A 19,658-nucleotide genomic window follows, 5' to 3' on the forward strand; every position below is an offset into this window, starting at 1 on the left:
TCTCCTTCTGACACTGGTCATGTGACTTGCTACTGACTTTCTGTGCAGCTGCCGGGGCTGCTGGGAATTATTCACCACTGTAAACAAATTCACTATAGCATACTTCATCATGACACACAATACATTGTATAGCAGGTTATTACATATGTGCAGAGGGAGTTATCGCTAAAGGTGCCCATACACTAGTAAGATTTATCTTCAGATCTGGCTGGTTGGAACAAAAACATGGTTATGTATGAGTGACAGTTGTCAGTTTTCCAGCATTTCCAAGCAAATGGCCAACTGTCATTTGCTCTCATCCATAACCATGTTTTTGTTCCAACCAGCCAGATCTGAAGATAAATCTGCGTGTGTATGGCCACCTTAACTCTCTATGCACGTTACATCTGGTAAACCACCGACCAATCAGCTCTTACCTGTCATTTTTCAAACCCAACCTGCAGAGGCGGGCTGGGCAGGGGGGCAGGGTGCCATGTGCCCCCTGGGCCACTCAATTGTTTTCTGTGGGGGCCGCCATTGTTCTGAGGCTGCTGCTGCAGCAAGGCTGACCAGTTTCCGACTGGTCTCCATAAACATGGCCGCCGGCCTCCTGCACTGAGGACATGTCTAGTGCAGGAGGCCACTACAGATTCTCTGTTTGTTCCACCTACTTCCTCATGCTGCAGCCTGCTGCTGCCTCACTTGTCTGGCATCAAGGTAAGGGACTGTACAGGCTGAGCAGCCTGTGGGGTTTAGTATTATACAGGGGGAGCAGCCTGTGGGGGTCCAGTTATTATTCTAAGGGGGAGCAGCCTGTGGGGGTCCAGTTAATATTATAAGGGGGAGCAGCTTGTGGGGGTCCCATTATTATTATTATACAAGGGGAGCAGCCTGTGGGGGTCCCCTTATTATTAATATTATACAGGGGGAGCAGCCTGTGGGGTCATGTTATAGAGGGGGAGCAGCCTGTTGTGTCCTGTTATTATAAAGGGGGAGCAGCCTGTGATGTATTTTTATTATACAGGGGGAGCAGCCTTTGGGGGTCCTGTTATTATTATAAAGGGGGAGCAGCCTGTGGTGGTCCCATTATTATTATACAGGGGGAGCAGCCTGTGGTGGTCCCATTATTATTATACAGGGGAGCAGCCTATGGGGGTCCCATTATTATTATACAGGGGGAGCAGCCTGTGGGGTCATGTTATACAGGGGGAGCAGCCTGTGATGTATTTTTATTATACAGGGGGAGCAGCCTGTGGGGTCCTGTTATTATACAGGGGAGCAGCCTGTGGGGTCCTGTTATTATACATGGGGAGAAGCCTGTGGGGTCCTGTTATTGTTAGAAGTCAGAGGGATCTGCCTGTTGTGTCGTATTATAGAAGGGGAGCAGCCTGTGGTGTCCTATTATAGAAGGGGAGCAGCCTGTGGTGTCCTATTATAGAAGGGGAGCAGCCTGTGGTGTACTTTATTTATACAGGAGTAGCAGCCTGTGTTGTCCTGTTATTATAAGACAGGGGGAGTAGCCTGTGGTGTCCTGATATTATACAGGGGAGCAGCCTGTGGTGTCCTACTATTGTTTTTGGTACTTGTTTCCTAGCACGGCGCCCGTCGGGTCCCATCGCATACCATTAGTTAAGGTATGCAATGGGACCCGATCAGACCCGATATTCGGGTTTTTAGAGCTTCACATACAATTTTAAAATCGCGTCGCATTGTATGCCATTACAATGGTATACGATGCGACGCGATTACACCCGATTTCACATTGTACAGCCACCCTGATGGCTGATTACAATGTTAAATGCACCCACACACCCAATTTTTAATTGTACACCCACCCTGATGGGTAATTACTATGTCAAATGGTCCCCCATTGTTAACGCCACCCCACTATCAACGCCAACCCGAAGCGTGGCAAGCGCAGCGGTACGCGTCCTCCAACCTTTTCATACCCCCACTATCCACGTCGGCGTGGAGTTGATTTTAGATGTGGCGAGCGCAGTGTGGCGAGCGCACATGGAATACATGTGAAGTAATCCGCGTCCCCTCGTGGGGCTCGCCACGCTTTGGGCTCGGTGGCTCGCCACACTATATAAAATCAACTCCACGCCGACGTGGATAGTGAGGGTATGAAAAGGTCGGAGGACGCGTACCGCTGCCGCTCGCGGGCTCACTGCGCTCGCCACGCTTCGGGTTGGCGTTGATACTGGGGTGCCGTTAACAATGGGGGGAATTTCACATAGTAATTACCCATAAGGGTGGGTGTACAATTAAAAATTGTGTCTGGTGTGGCATTTAACATAGTTATCAGCCATTAGGGTTGCTGTACAATGGGAAATCGGGTGTAATCGGGTCGCATTGCATGCGATCTGGTCGCATGCGATGCGACCCGATTTCATAGACCCGATGCCATAAGATTAAAATCGGTGGCGCCGTGCTAGGAAATAAAGTAGCTTTTTTTTTATTAATACATATTTTTAAACCGCAAAACCTAAATTTAACGATGCGCTATTACTTATGGGCCAGTGCTCTGTACTTGCCCCCCAGGCTAAAAGTTGCCAGGCAGCCCCTGCCAACCTGTGACATTGAATGTAAGAGCTGATTGGCTGGTGGTTTATCACTAATTTTATCTTTTTTCAAGCTTAGAACATCTGGCCACCTGTCCTGTACTGAGAACACAAGTCATGCATATCAGTCTACATTTACTAACACGCAAAAACTCCCACAGACACATATATGCAGTGTTGCATTATTCATAATAGTTCCCTCACTATAGGAGCTTACGGTCTACATTTACTAACAAGCAAATACGCTGAAACACACACACACACATGCACACACACATACACGCAGTTCTGCATTACTCCTTTAAGTCCCTGAACCATAAGAGCTAGTGTTAAATTCCTAACATGTGGTGCAGAAAACTGGTGTTCCAAGTGCTCAGTTGTCGATACTGACTCCCCCAAAAACTAAAAATTGTTTACATGCTAGGCCCATATTAACATTTTCATTTTCCACACCCATACAGAGTACAGACTATAGGTAAAATAAGCGAATAGAAGAGATTTCAATGTAAATAGCATAATACAGTAGCTAAGCCAAGTACGTATAGTAAAGTTTTAGGCGAAATATATAAATATTGATATTTATCAAAACAATGTACATTTACGTATAAAACCAAAACTACATGTATACAAGGAAACACAGATGTATGTAATACATGGCAGGGATGTTGGTGTTTAAATGCAGCAACAAAGGCAACCGACGAAGGGGCCTATTTATCAATGAGTGATAAAGCATAAAACAGCTGGAAGCAGGGAACCTGAGGAGAAGAGTGACTCCACACCTGCTATGTCTGCCTTACTGTACAGGCCACTATCCCTGAGCGCTAGTAGACCCCCCCCCCGTAGGGTTAACAAACCCCCGTGCGGCCTGTACCTGCGGGTCCCGGCTCCTGCTGCTACTAAAAAACAACCCCCCACCTGTAGAGCTAACAAACCCTGTGCGGCTGGTACCTCCTGCCACCGGAGCTTCTGTCGGGTCCTGGAGACTCCCGGCTCCTGCTGATAATAAAAAGTGACACTCAGAAAATGGCTTCCCCATAATGCAGACAGTTTTTGAGGATGCTAGAGGAGGTCGGTGGCCATCCCTAGCAACCTTAAAAACTATCTGCTGTATGGGGGATGCCATTTTCTGAGTGTCACTTTTTATTAGCACCAGGAGCCGGGACCCGAGAGAAGTGCTGGCGGCAGAAGGTAACGGCCGCACGGGGTTGGGGGGCAGACAGCAGCAGGTAACCATAGCCCCGGAGCGGAGACCCCTCCTGCGCCCACACCTTCTCAGCACCTTCCCGCCAGCACAGGGGCTGCTGGGTTATAGTTACGCCACTATGTATAATATCACACACTTTCATGGCAACCCACTTTTTTGCTTATATAACAATAGTTTCATACATTATCATTCAAATATTCTTCTGGCTTAGGCTGGTGGCGAGCAGCAGGTTAGTGTGCATCTTTACTATGTATGTTTCCCCTGTAATTCCTGGGTAATTGCCCCTCTGAGTGCTCTGATTACTTAGAAGATATTAAGCCCATTTCTTTTCTGCCATACAAATGGTCCTCAGGGACCCATTTACTAATACATATTACTAATTACGGTTAATTATGCTAAAAAAAGGATTATTAAGTATCCCCCAAATGTCTGTAGGAGGGACCACAGCAGGAAACTCCGATCCCTCCTGCTCCACTCATGGCCGCATTCCCCATAAGTCTCTATGGGGGATGCGATGCTGCCCGATGTATCAACATCGGGCAGCATCCATACAGGTCCCTGTGCTACCGCCATTTTATGAAGAATATAGCCCATTGTAGCATATGTGTGGCACCCCACTCCAGGGGGTACCCCCCTTTATCCCTGTGCCCTCAAGAGATCCCCCAATTGCAGCCAATGCTACCAGAACGGGCCCTTTCCCCTGTCAACAGGGCTGTAAGGGGTTAACAGACCCAGCAAGTGTCCCAGCTCCCCTGCACGTGAGGAGAGCCTGACACGCTCCTGATTGGCTGCCCAGGACGCATGAAGCAGAGGTCAGAGGTGACCAAAGGAGAAAGTAAGGAGTGAGCAGTCAGGCGTGCAGACTAGGATCAGCGTGCGGTGAGAGACACAGGAAGAGGAGAAGCAGTGTGTGCAGCAGCGTGTGTCCTGAAGGCTGACACGTGCTGACAGGAGAGGACAGCGTGCGGCTACAGAGAGCCGGGAGCAGAGCCGTGAATGAGAGACACGCCGGGAGCGGTGCAGGGTGGTGATTGACAGCCGGCGCCCCGGCCAGGAGAGAGAGAGAAGCGGCGAGTGGCGCACCCGGTGGTGATTGACAGCCAGCGTCCCCGGCCAGGAAAGCAGAGATCATGGGCAGCGGTGCAAGGGCAGAGACTAGCCCAGCCAGAGCCAGTGGGAGACAGTGCGGCCACACTGTCTCCCGCACCAGTGCCGGCTGATAGAGGCGCTTCCTCCCCTCCTCTGTACAGCATTGTAGTTGTGGGCTGCTGGCTGACGCAGCCTGCGCCTGTCAAAATATATGACAGGCAGCGGCTCCAGCAGCAGGGGACAGGCAGCCAGGCAGAAGCTTCCTAACCCCACAACAGTGCCGCAAAACACTGTGTCCCGCGCTGCTTAGTGACGTTTGCTAGCCTGATTCCTGTACGGGGGACATTGCCAGGGGGGACCTGTCCAACTGGGAAGGTGACAATATCGCCACGTGCACAGGCGTGAAGGGGGAAGAGCCGGTGAGAGGTTTTGAATTGAGCAGGAGGTTGTCTCGGAGAGGCGGCGCAGGACACACAGTCAGGGAGGCCACGCTGGCAGGGACTGTCAGTGTGACAGTGCAGCTACTTATGTAATATCTAGACTCCCATTTTTCTTATGAGACCGCGTCCGCTCGCCACGCTTCGGGCACGGTGGCTCGCTGCGCTCGCCACACTATATATAATCAACTCCATGCCTAGTTGGATAGTATGGGGTATGAAAAAATGGGGTGCATTTAACATGGGAGCCCAGATAATACATAAGTACCCAGCTAACAAAGGTACGTGTCACTCTAAATAAAGGGGCAATTACCCAAAGCTAGAACGTTGGGCCACTATAATAGGCACTGCAGCTTTCCCCCTACATGAGGTGAGTGGCACCAGACTTGGCAGTGGCACTCACAGAATTAAGAGTATGAATAATCACTCACAGATGCTGTTCTATACCAGTGTTTCAATTTGGGACAGAAATAATTATCAGGTAACTAGGGGAAGTGGTAAATTATAGGGATGGAAGGGGACATTGTGTGGGCACAACTCTGGGCATTATATGTAAGCAACACTATGGCATTATGGCTTATTGGTGCTACTTTGAGCATTATGCATAACTGTCACTACCCTGGGCATTATTCATAAGCAGGGCTACGCTGGGCATTATGCCTAAGCGGCTTTACTGTGGGCATTATGCATAATGAGGGTGCAAATTTAGAGTTTGCAGGGAGGCGCCGAACACTCTAGCACCGGTCCTGCCAGAAGGTAAAAAGGGGGCAGACTGAATGGGCTAAGTGATTCTTACCTGTCATCAAATTCCGTGTTTCTATGATTGTAACCTTCCTGCCAGCAACTTGATCTCCCGCCTCCTTTTCTTGGAAAAGAAAAAAGACTTTAAATACATTTTCTACATAATGTAAGCGAATAGAAAAAAGTAACAGCACAGTTCAGGTAGATAAACAATATGACAAATAGATTTTCTTTATTCTACACAGTAAAGTACAAACTTTACTGATCAAAGTAACAGCAAGTTCTAAAATGGCTTGTTTGACTAGCAGTAAATTAGAATCAACTTTCCACATCATTGCACACAAAGTCCTTTGCTTTTAGCCACATGACAAAACAAAATCTACTATACCTATAAGTGGCATGATTTATTTTCATTGAAACCTGAAGAAATTTAAAAGCAACATAAAAGCGGATCTAAGCATGTCTATATAAATCATGCCTTGATGTATGGTGACTAAACAATGTAACCAATTGCATGATAATAGAATTATATACTTACTGAAATGAATGAAACCATAGTTATCAAAAATGATATATAATTTGCAAGGAAGTCTTTCTGTAAATAGTTACGCACAATATATTCCTGTGGGACATGCTCTGTAATTTATTTCCCTGATTTCCCACGCTAATGGAAAGGCCATTAAACGGTGGTCCCTAAACTCCTGATGTACAAACAGCATACAATAATGTACATTTTTATTTGAAGTTTGAAAATGTGTTCGTGCAAGCAAAATACTAAAAGACAGAACCATAATTCAGACTTCTACATAAAACAACAGATGCTAAACCATACATTTCCCCAAAATTCCAATACAAAACCTGGAAAATCCACTGCAATACATGTGACATGCAGAAATCTAGGCACTGACTAAAATAATATTTTAGGGCACAGGTTCTCAAACAAGGTACACAGTTTGTGTTTTCCATTCAACCTGTAGACCAACGTGACAGTTGGTGATACACAGAGCACCTGTCGAGTGACCTGGAAAACGTGAACTGTAAGGGTTCCTGAAGTTTCTGCTAGTTTGGAGCAGAGAGTGGAAAGGGGGGACATGATAGAAAGATTCAAATATATGAAGGGTTTTAACATAGTCCAGGAGGGAAATTTTCTTCATAGGAAAAGAAGTAATAGAACACGAGGACATGCACTGAAACTGGAGGAAGGTAGGTTCAGGGGAAATGTTAGAATTACTTCACAGAAAGGGTAGTGGATAAGTGGAATAGCCTCCCATCAGAGGTGGTAGAGGCTAAGACAGTAGAACAATTTAAACATGCTTGGGATAGGCATATGAATATCCTTACAAAGAAATAAGGATTAAAAAGGGTTGAGTTTACCTGAAGGGTAAAAAAAGGGGCAGACTAGATGGGCCAAATGGTTCTTATCTGCCGTCAAATTCTATGTTTCTATGAACCACTGATCTAGGCAATAACACCACACCTGTGTAACAGAGCATTCTGCACAACCCATACATGAGAAATTATATATATGTGTAACCAGTAGGATCATTTCATGTACAACAGATTCCCTAAATTAATTACAGTGTTTTAAAGTATAGTTTTTTTTTAGAACGCTTTACCTATAATATATGCCTAACTGCCAAGGTCTTTGCAAACAGCTAGATATAATGTTCTCATTAGAGTACTAATAAACTCATGAATACACTTATGGCAATATATTCATTCAGATTTAAAACTGGCTGAATTCTGTTACAGTGTATGGATAATTAAAGATACAACTGGAAGCACCCTAGAACCTCCAGAGTCAGTGATTGGTTGTTCATTGTTGCTCTGAAAACTATAAATTTGTACCCTCCTACAAATGGGAGAGGCAGTGGGTGACACTGGGGAGAGGCAGTGGGTGACAGGTGGTGGGTGACACTAGGGAGAGGCATTGGGTGACAGGTGGTGGGTGATGCTGCGGATGTTGAGAAAACTACATCAGATGAGACTTAAGATGCAATTATACTGGAGGGACAGCAGGCGGTGCTGTCATATTTGTGTTTATGTGTTTTACAGTCTGTGATGTATGCATATACTTGTTTGTTGTTTGGCTGTCTGAGGGTGACATGAAGAAGAGATGCAGCATGCAGTGAAAGCTATTCATGTACAGTTACCTTGTTCTCATTACTAGTTTATGTTATGACCAGTTCCAGTTTATATAAAACAAATCATACCACAAAGACCATTCCGGGGTGTGCCTACTGATTGAAGCAAGCTCCAGAGGTGATCCTGACTGCGTGGGTAAAACTCAAATGCCAACAGGGAAGAGGCAGTGGGTGACAGGTGGTGGGTGACACTCGGGAGAGGCAGTAGTTGATGCTGATTAGAAGAGGCAGTAGAGAGAGTTTTTGGTGTCAATGTCGACACCTGAGCATGTGGAATATTTTGTCTATGCTAATGATGTGCATGTTGACCTATTATACAGATCCCTTGACAGGTATTAGGTGACACTGAGGACAGACATTGGGCAGTATGTGCTAAAGGTAAAATGTCACAAAACACCTGAAAACTCCAATTTTTGGGCTTTGGCCATCATTCCCATTTCACGCTGACAGGGCAGCGGCTAACTAGTCCCTTTGTTCCTGAAAAATAACAGCCTGAAAGACAGTCAGGCCGCAGTGGCAGTCAAACAGACCAGTGTGCCAAGAAACTTGTGGAGTGCCAGTGGAGTCTCGTGTCTAAACCTACAGGAGGCAGTGAAGACCACTAATTTCTAGAACTGTGGCTATGTTGCTGAGAAGAAGCCAGGCAGGAGCTTGTTATATACCAGCAAGAAATACACAGGATTGGTCAATGTCATCCAATTAGCTGCTCTGTATAATTTTATATTCTGCAAATTATAGATGTTACTTCAGTTCTGATTGGTTGCCATGGGCCACTTCTCCCTTATCACTGCTTTATATATCTACCCCTTTGTGTGAAAGACTTCACTTGCAAACTAGCTGCCCAAGTATAGTGAGATGTACAGAAGTGAGATAGTGCCATACTCTTGTTAAAGCCATTTTTGATTTTGTTTAAGTTATGCTGACAGTAAAGCGCTATTTCATTTATTTACCTGAAAAACAGTGTATGGACCCTGATTAGGCACCTACACACAGAACCAGTGCACCCCCCTTCAGACTTAATTTCCAGATTACCAGTCACAAATATGTGTGTTCTTGTTTATGTAACTGTTGGATTCTGGGAACACTGCCTGTTTATGTACCTTAATAGGGTGGCAGATTTAATACTCATGTGTAGTGCTAGGATGACACATCCTCTTTTTCATAGACCATTGCCAGTATTGCCAGCAGCTTGTTGCTGTTACTTGGTAGAATGAATTCAGAGGCTGGGATGTAATAGGAGGAGTTTGGTCTGCTTTTTTATAATGTATGATTGTTCCGCAAAAGTGGCACCTTTTGCAAAGTCGGCCAATGTAATAGCGGCCGGTAAAATGTCAAATCCAGTTGTTTTCCCCATGTTAACATACAAATGATGTAATGGAATCCAAGTTAGAAAGTCGCACACAAAGTATACAATTACAGAACATTTACAACAAATAATTAAAACCATAGACTCAATAGTTTTCCCACAAAATGTGTCTTTTTCACAAAGAGATGCAATAGGATGCACAAGCAGTTCTGCTGATTAAAGTGATATACAGCATGACTAAACTCTCGGTGAAATTTAATAGGATGAGAGATTCAGAAAGTGAGAGATTTGGTAAGAAATCTCCAGGTTTTTTAAAGCGGCAATTATTTACACTGCAAAATAAAACTGGTTTTGCAGTGTAAATGATTGCAGCTTTAAAAAACCCTGGAGATTTCTTACCAAATCCCTCACTTTCTGAATCTCCCATCATATTAAATTTCACCCTCTGTGTACTTGCGGCTGTATGCATACTAAATGTTATGCTACAGCATGGGTCCTCAAACTGGGGCCCTCCAGATGTTGTGAAACTACAAATCCCAGCATGCCTTGCCACAGTTTTGCTATAAGGGAGTGTTAAAACAGTGGCAAGGCATGCTGGGATTTGTAGTTTCACAACATCTGGAGGGCCGCAGTTTGAGGACCCATGTGCTACAGTGTTATTCTGCCAAACACTGTAACACAATTTGGTAAGAAGATGCTTGGCTAAATATTCCGTGAGAAGTCAGATCCGATTTGTATTCAGAGCGTAAAAGACACATGCCATTACATTGGCTGAGTTACGTAAAAAAGTCAGATATTAGAACAAGATAAGTACGAAATGCTATATCCTGGAAAAACTTAGTGGGGGTTTTGTTGTGTTCAGAGTTAACCAATCATATGCAATACCATGTTGAATGATAATTAACATACACCTGTCAGCAATGTGATTAACCCTTCGAGTCACAATATCTCTGTGTGAGATGTTCAAAATATCTGCTCAACATGCCAGCATCGCTCACATATGTTACATAAAATCAAATAAAAAAAATGTGTTATTGAAGATATGATATTTCCTATATAAGGTAAACATTATAGTTCCTGATGATTAATAAAAATGTTTTCTTGGCAATTTACACAGCTATTTTGACACTGAAAGGGTTAAACCCAATTAAAAATCAGATTTTCCTTACAGTGCTCACATATTCCATGTGTAGTGGAAGTGCGGTAGCAAAGTCTGTAACCATGTATGGCAGCTATGGAATAAAAAATAGGAATTGGAACAAAAGTTCATTGATTAGACATTTCTTCAAGAACCGTCCAAGCGTGTGACTAGATCATATTACCCCTAGCACAAAACTTCCTTTATTAAAATAAGGAAAGAGAATTATGTCACCAAGATACAGTATCTCTGCATTAGAAAATGTTCTATCTACACAAATAAAATGATAGACAATGCAATTATATTTTGTAAATGTTCAATTATTTTTCTATTTTTATTTCCTGTACTTTATTCAGATAATTATTCAGGCATGTAACATGGTGGGGATAGATTTGCTTTAATTAGCTTAGCTTAGCTTACTCTAGGCTGAACATTAATCATTGGTTGCTGCTTGCACCATGCTGTGAGATTATGGTGCCCACTTGTTTTAAAGAGTCACAAGAAAAAAAAGTTCTGATGTTTATATGTCTTCTTTGTTTACTGCCAGCCTGCAGGACTGTACTAAGCCTTGGAGAGTGATTATGTTGAGAAGTAAAGGGGGGGCATTGACGTACAATGCACCATATGCTGAATATAGAGACAGATATATGGACATAGACGGACGGGGGCATAGACAGAACACAATATAGGGCAAAGACAGATGGCCATACAGACAGACAAAAGGATAGGGGGGGGGCGAGAGCCTCGTAACGTCGCTACGGTTCCGGGTCTTTTTCTACAACCAGCCCTTGTGGGTAGCAGCTCTGCCTCCCGCCTCACTCCCAGCAAGTAAACTGCCAGGTCCTGAACCCAGCACAGAAAATAACAAACAAAAATAAAAAAATTCAAATCACCCTCTATAGTTATACCACAGCTCTCATCTATTAAGACATTTTTGGATCAGCCATTCATGTTGCTAATTTTGTCATACTGTACATACAGTATAATCAGGGTCGCCTAACCTCCTGGAATGGCCAGGAGGGTCCCGTAAATCGTGTCCCCCTCCCGGCCCCCCAGAAAGAGGTGCAACCCTCCCGCAAAGCTGCCCGGCTCCCAAGACTCCCCTGCCAGCACTCGCAACCCCCCCCCCCCTCAAGGGGGGGAGGGGTCCGTGGGTCAAATGACGCAAATCGTGCCCTTTTAGCCCTGCCCACTGCAGTGCAATGCCTTAAAATGGCATTGCATGTCGGGGGCATGGCTAAAATTGCACAATCACTCTGGCCATGCCCACAAACAAATAGCCACTCGTGTGGCCCCACCCCTCCCCTTTTCACTCGTGTGCCCCCCCTGAGCTGGCTGCCCTTGCCCAGAAAGTAGGTAAGTATGAGTATACTTACCATGTTCCCAAACTGAACTGTGACAGGATAACCACATCTCGGACTGACAAGAAACCTTTGGCAGAAGATAAAGTTATTATGAGAAAGCAAATAATTGAACTGTACTAAATGGAAAGCTGTCAGTAGACCTTTAAATAACTTAGGTTAAGGGGTGTATTCAATGTCAGGGGAATGGCTGTCGAGCAAGCTCAACAGCCGTGCCCCTATCCCGTTCTCGTTTTGCTTGCCTGGAGCTCGGCAGTCGGGATTCAATGTCCCGGCCGCCGAACGGCGAGAAGGGGGCGTGGCCGCGAGTTGATGACAAAAATAGACGAGCTTCGGCCTGGAGCTCGCCTATTTCCGGCTTTTCTCGGCAAAACGAGCCCGCTCGTTCTGTGCAAAACCCCTGTTCAATGCTGTCGGGGAAGACAGCATTGAATAGGGCCCCGCAGCCATCTCCCCCGTCGGGAGATGGCTGCGGGTGCACGACAAAAATTGAATACCCCCCTAAGTACTATAACAAGAATATTTTTATAGTCATATCCTAATATTTATGTTAGATAATTATAAAGGAAAGAAGAAATATATTTTAACATTACTAATTAGCAGTCTCATTACAGGACTATTACTTGCCAGTACTGGCAGAGAAAGTTTCCCTTAGAACACAAATGTAACTAGTTATTCTAGTGCCTTAGATACAAATAACAAAAAAAACTTAATTTTTTGGTGGTGGTGGTGGAGGGGGGTTAGTAGTCTTCTTGATGGTGCTTATCACACCACCTTATCTACAGCTCTAAATTTTACTTGCCACACAATCTTTCACACTTTCCTGTCACACAACCATTGAACTGACATTATACTGTAACACAGTTTAACAGACTAGGGGCCAGATGCTCTAAGCTTCAAAAGTGATAAAATGGAGAGTGATAAACAACCAACCAATCAGCTCCTGCCTGACATTTTTTTAAACACAGTCTGTGATTTCTGTGAAACACATCTTTTTTTTAACACAGCAAACAGGAGCTGATTAGTTGGTTGTTTATCACTCTCCATTTGATCACTTTTAAAGCTTTGTGCACCTGGGCCTAGGACACAAGAATAAAAGCAGTAATGTGTATCAGGGTCTATGAATGTGTGAGAACCTTTACCATGCATCACTACAGAGTCATATTAACTATTCCATAACATAGGCTCATGCATAGTGCCCAGTGGTAATTGAGAGGCACGGATTACTATAATGCATATGTTATGTTCATTTATTGCATTTCTTTTTTCTTCCCACAATGGGGCAAATGGTACTCCAAGCAATATATTTCTGAGAAATCCAGAAAATTCTAAACCAGGCTCTTCATCCCAACTACTGTACTGTATACCAAGTATGGTAGGGCAGTTCTGGCAGAAATGGGCACAGTTTGAGGGAAGTAGGTTGTTTAAGCCAGTGTCTTATCCAGAAGAAAGTGGTGTATCAGTGGTATGCCGTATGGGGGTAAAGTCATAAAGGGTGTAGCCAAGAGAATGAATATATGGTCTGTCATCTGTTGTTATGCTGCCACTCACTGGCAGCCCACTACTTGATGGGCTTCAGGTCCTTGGCTTTTATTTGGCGTGCCCACTTAATATGGCCAGGGGTGGATTTAGGGATGACGGCACCCCTAGGCACAACAATAACGCCGCCCCCCCCCCCCCTGTCTAATTGTATTATTTTTATTGATTACTTATAAGCCCTCATTTGATAATAGCCAATATAATGGATTTATATAAAAAGCCACTAACTGTTACATGTTCTTTTATTATGAATGCATATTTACTAAATAGGACAGTTTACAGGGGCAGTATCTGCATGTCCTATCCATTTACACTCTATTTAAGATGGAATATAGTACAGTACAGTGGATATTTTGCAGTTATTGGTACATTTTGGGTTGACAGTCCCATCATAGGCATCCAAGTGCCGCCCCCAAACATGTGCCGCCCCTAGGCACGTGCCTCACGTGCCTAATGGGAAATTTAGCTCTGAATATGGCGTGACCTTACATTCTACTTGTTTTCAAGCAATCTGTTTCCTCACCTCCTCCATATATTTCACTGCTCCTCCCTAGTTCTCTCATTGCCTCCTCTAAAGCTTTTCCACTGTCTTGTAGGTATAAAAGGGTTATTAATCATTCAAAGTAAACCATTAAACAATCTCACAATAAGCAGCCACACTAGGTACAGTATATTAAAAGCTTTTTATTGCTAAGTGCTCCCCAATACAACAAACAGCATCAGTAGTGTACACTTAAAAAGGTCATGAAAATAGCTCTAGGATGAACAAAAGCGACAAATAGTATAATGAATATCTACATCCGGACAATAATAAGAAAAAAAGAAAATATTTTGATTATGGATTTGAATCCTGGGAATCATACAAACACATCTGTTTGTGTTTTAGGGATTGTCTGAATACTCTAATAAAAAGCTACTTTAGTTTTGACCTTCTAAAGTTTTGTAATGATGTCACTACAAGCCTTTAGCGGCATCAAGTCAATATTCCAGAGGGTTAGCTTATCAACCATGGCTAAAAATGATTACATGGGAAAACCCACTCGTTTTTAAAACAATTTATTCTAGTCACATTAACATTTTATCTTGAAATTTGTTTCCTTCATTTGCATTTTTTTGTTACAGATCACTAAACCTAATTATACACATTGTGTGTGTAACGTTCCTTGGTGCTATCATAGACAATTCTTTTTTTTTTTTATAAAAAGATTGTCCGTCAACATTTTATAAACGAACACAAATTTATTAGTGAGAAACAGACATGGCCGAATGATTGGTTTTGAGTTTCATATTTTATGCAGTAGTTTTTGTTTTAGCTTATAACCTATGAAGGCAAAGGATTGACGTGCAAATTGCATACCTACTAACTATTTTATATAGGCAAGAAAAAATGGCGGTTGCTATAATTGTAAATACTCAGTAAATAAAGTCTATCAAGAAAATCACCTTTTAATAAATATCTTCACTTTTATATTCTATGTACAAGTACTTTACAGCTACATGAGAGAGTGAGACTGGCTTCTTGGTGAAAAAATGATCCTGGAGACCAATTGCAAGTACAATATTGCAGTCAGATGCATTGTGGTTGTGGAAAAGTGAGGTGACTTATGTAAAAATAAATATCTCTCTCTAGTCTTGGATCGCCATTCTGAGTAATGAAATCCTATTTAAAGAAATGACTACCAAAAACTAATGAATTGTTTCTCGTTCTGCTTAGAGCTGAAGACATCTTTCAGTAGAAAATAAACCTGTCTCAATTCAATCGTCATTTTATTAGTAGTGGCTACTCTTTTCCAAATCTATACATTATACTTTCCTCTAACGAGGTGGTCCATGAGTTACTTCTATTAAACTATTACTCAATGCACATATACCAAACAAATGGTATACTATATATTGTCATAGGAAGATCATTTTTGGACTCTACTAATTTTTCTTTTCCGAAGACAATGTTTGCTTTCCATCTGTTTTTATTATGGTATGTTTGAACAATGTCTTAATGCTGATAAAGATACATAATGTAGTGTAATAAGCCAAGTGGTTTTACCAGACATGCTTTGCCTACCAGATGTAATTTTACTGAGGCCTGTTTACAAACATCTGCATGTCCATGGGCACTTTAGCCTATACTTGGCCTATCTTGGGACTCGGGGCTTATCTTGTGGCCTGGCTCTGCCACGGAGGGGCAGTCATGTCCCAAGATGGTGTGGATTTACCACCTTCAGTGGTGACTCTACAGAGTAAGCTGGTATTCAAAATGAGGCTTGATTATAGCCCACAGAATTGACCACGTCCAAAAGTACCGGGGCCTGAAACTTCTCTTGGTGGTCCTTACATGTCCCTAGGATAATGTAAGATGCTACATGGTCAGATCAGCAAGTCGTACTGAACCACTGGAGCAGCATTCTTTTATAAATCTGCTGCATTGAGGAATGTATGTAATACAGTTTGCAATGACAGGCAATTAGCACCCATAACACAGAACCAGTAAACAATATGTGGATAGAACAAACAATGAAAAATAATACTGTTTCTGCAATACATTAACACCTAAACAAGAATTGAGTTTTTGTTATAACCAACTAAAAATTGTTCACTGAAGGTAGTAAGAATAGTCACTGGTTGTTTTTGTGTATAGGTAAAGAAACCAAAAATGACTGATGTGCACAACTGGTTATGGGCCACTGAACGTACTATACAATGACTGGCAACAGTCAACAAATCTTTTCGTGGATGGAGATCTTTGGTATTTTTCTTCAATAACTTCAAGTTAACATTAAAGTAAAAGGATGGTTGGAAAATCAAACGAGTAAGTAAGTGAACCAGCACTTTGCACGTTATAAGAGCAGAATGCACCAAAGTGTCTTTTTGTCCCAGTCCTTGAAAATTTACTTCATCTTTCTATTGAGGAGGACTGCAAAAAACGTCTTCTGTCAGAAGGTTTATCGTTTTTCCTTGAGCTTCTGGCTGAAGAAAGAGCACCAGTTGAGTTGTGGTTTGTAGCTGCCATGGGCGTCATTACTGCTACTGGAATAGGTTTGTGTACATGGACGTTGCTGCTATGCGTTGGACGAGGTTGAAGAGCAAGAATTTTAAAAGTCTTGCTAGCTGCTAGTTGAGATCTTCTTAACGCTGAATCTGATGCCTTTGGTTTATTTTCTGGTGGGGACACAAAGCCAAGATCTGCATTATTTTCAATGGAGGAAAGAATGCTCAATATATTTTTTGTCTCAGATTCAGTTTCCCCCATACCAGGTGCTAAAGATGTCGGCTTCATAACACCCCTTGACGAGCTGCTACGATCGAAAGTGAGTTCTTCTTCCGTTTCAGCTGCTTCAGTAAGGAATGGAGGTGACTGAGTGCTACGTTTGCTGCAGGACTCACAGCAAAGTTTATTGTACCCTGGTATTGAGCAGTACCGCGCAAGTACCTCCATTTGGCAGAATATAGACTTGTCTCCGAGGCAGGGCTCATCTGAAAACACAACAAATATTCAGTTTTGAATGGTAAAGAACCTAATTACTGCCAAAGAGCATTACTTTCATAAAATTAGATATCGGCAAGATAATTCTGCCAAACTTATACTTCCTGATACATAAATAATATTTAGAATACAGATGTGCCTAAAAACATTTAGCCTCCTTGCACGCTAAACAGTACTTCTATTCACGCTATACCATGATGTGACTTGATAGGGATGAGCGTACTTTCAAGTGAATTTTACATTAAAATGCATCTTATTTGCAAATAGGACAAACAAGCAGTTTGTGCTTATTACAATGATAATCGGCATGCCTCTATTTTGTGTGTGTCCGTGGCTGTATCAGTATAGGAAATTCCTAAAAAATACTTTAATGTTCCACTTCATATGCAGATACAGCCGTGGTCGCACACAGAATAGAGGCACGCTGCATATCATTTTAATCAGAAAAGTCTGCTTGTGCATCCTATTGACATAACAATGAGAATAATATGCATTATCATTAAAAAAATGATCTGAAGAAGCTGCTGAGACCTAGGAGGCGGAGAAACGCGTCATCATCATTATATTACCCATACTAAGAAAAGTAAGGCGTCCCTCTTGGATACCTACCAATAAAAAGATTCCTAAAAGCTACCCCCTTAGCCTGCGCTATAGCGCAGTGCCACTCGCACAATAGTCTGTCAGAAGGGGACACCACTGGAATAGGTCATTGAGGGTAACCTTATCTGTCTGGGCAGACATGATGCCTATCAGAGACTGGTAATTACCATTAACTATTCTCAAATAAGAAAGATTTTTTTGATCTTTGTTTTTGCAGTTTATCCTAATTTTATTACTAATTATTTACTAACAAAGTTAATTTATACAGTATACTGCTTTGAAAAATATACATATTTGATATCAATCTGGAATAAGTACAAACAAATGGACTAACACTAACAATTATTAAGAACAGTGATACTACTAAGTGCTGCTAACCCAACTAAAAACATTTTGTGTCTCTGTCTGTTGTATGTATACTCTTGTTTTTAAATATTTTCCACTGGCCGGTGATTTATAATTAATTAAATGTAAATTGTAACAAGTCAGTGCCTAGCGCAGTTTTTATATGTGTGTTCTCTTGTACTATTACTTAAAGGATTAAGCATTCCTTTGGTAAGCGTGCTGCAGGGGCTGCTATTTGGAATTTGGGTATTTTTTCTCTTTTTTAGCGCAAGTATCTTTTTTTTTTAACAAACAGAAATCTAATCTTTTGTTTAAAAAGTTCTAAAATGTGTTTATGCATACAGTATATATTATACTAAATGAAATTATCCACGGTGATACTGAATTGAGTTATAGGGCTTCAACCAAAGCAGACAAAAGGTGGAATTTCACATCCATCTAGTGGTTGTGTATGGTACTAAGCTAAGGTTAAATAAAAACAAGAAAAATCATTCTAATTATGTTTTCTTTTTTAAAGACAAGTTTTCAAATGACCCCTTTTACATGAGAAGGAAAGATATAACATGGCAATATATAATGTCTGCTTCATGTGTGTTATCTCAGCAACTTCCATCTGAGTTTGCCCCTCAGATTCCAATTTTAGAGTCAGGTGCTACCATGCCAGATTATGCAGGTTGTCGGCAGTATCCTACAGTAGTATCAGACAGATCCCTATGTAGAATTTATCAATGGCAGGGAATCGGGTACTTTCAGGACCATATAAAGAAAAAGTTTTAGTCTGCATTTTGACTTCAGAGACTTGCTCTAGGGGGTTATTCAGTGATCGGTGTTGTGCGAATTTCCAAGTGGATTGATTATCGAACGACTGTGCATGTGTATGACTCGCAAGGCGAAACAAATAAAAAAAAATCACCAATTACTTTCTTTCGCAAACACCTTGCACTTTGTCTGACAGGAATCCTTCATTTGTTGATGGTAACCAGCTGCTTTCCCGGCTCCCCGCAGTGCCGGGTGACTGTCCCCAACTGCTATTTTCAATTCACGTCTCCCGCTGAACCACTTACCAATAGGCACTTGTGGTCCAGCAGCCAATCAGAAGCTGCATTGTTGGCTGCTGGGCTGCGAGCGCCTATTGGCTAGCAGTCCAGCAGGAGACTTGAATTGAAAATAGCAGCGGGGAGCCGGGAGTCGCCCTTGGCAACAAATAATTTTAGACCCCCTTGACAATGAATAATTTTAGTCCTCCTTGGCATGGAGCAATTTTAGTCCCCCTTGGCAATGAGCAATTTCAGTCCCCCCTGGCAACGAGCAATTGCAATCCCCCTTGGCATCAAGCATGAAGCCCCTTGGCATCGAGCATGAAGCCCCTGGCATCAACCATGAAGTCCCTAGAAATGAGCATGTAGGCAAGTGGCACGTATTTGTCAAATGTGTAATGGGCATTATGGCTTGTTATATAGTATGTAATGGGCATTACGGTTTGTTATATATATTATGCAATGGGCATCATATGTGTAATTGGCATTACGGCACGTGGCTTTATGTGTAATTGGTATTACAAAGATTGCTAAAATGTGTAATGGGCATTACGGTTTGTTATATATTATGTAATGGGAATTACAGTTTGTTATATAGTATGCAATGGGCATCATGTGTCTAATTGGCATTACGGCATGTGGCTTTATGTGTAATTGGTATTACAAAGTTTGCTAAAATGTGTAATGGGCATT

The 19,658-nt window shown here is 42.5% G+C and overlaps 1 protein-coding gene across 3 annotated transcripts in view; it reads right to left on the reverse strand.

The window, feature by feature from the left end:
- Nucleotides 1-14,170: 14,170 nt before the first annotated feature.
- The window catches only part of ADAMTS3 (ADAM metallopeptidase with thrombospondin type 1 motif 3), a 199,854-nt gene continuing 194,366 nt past the window's right edge, over nucleotides 14,171-19,658 (reverse strand). For 2 of the 3 annotated variants that reach the window (XM_083174676.1, XM_083174672.1), the window contains one exon: nucleotides 14,171-16,973. In XM_083174676.1, coding sequence (XP_083030802.1) covers nucleotides 16,393-16,973 — 581 coding nt within the window. In that variant the 3' untranslated portion in view covers nucleotides 14,171-16,392. The remainder of the gene's footprint in view (nucleotides 16,974-19,658) is intronic. The other variant, XM_083174681.1, reaches the window with a different exon arrangement.

Source organism: Crinia signifera, chromosome 1, assembly GCF_055691185.1.
Source record: "Crinia signifera chromosome 1, ASM5569118v1, whole genome shotgun sequence".
Lineage (NCBI taxonomy): Eukaryota > Metazoa > Chordata > Amphibia > Anura > Myobatrachidae > Crinia > Crinia signifera.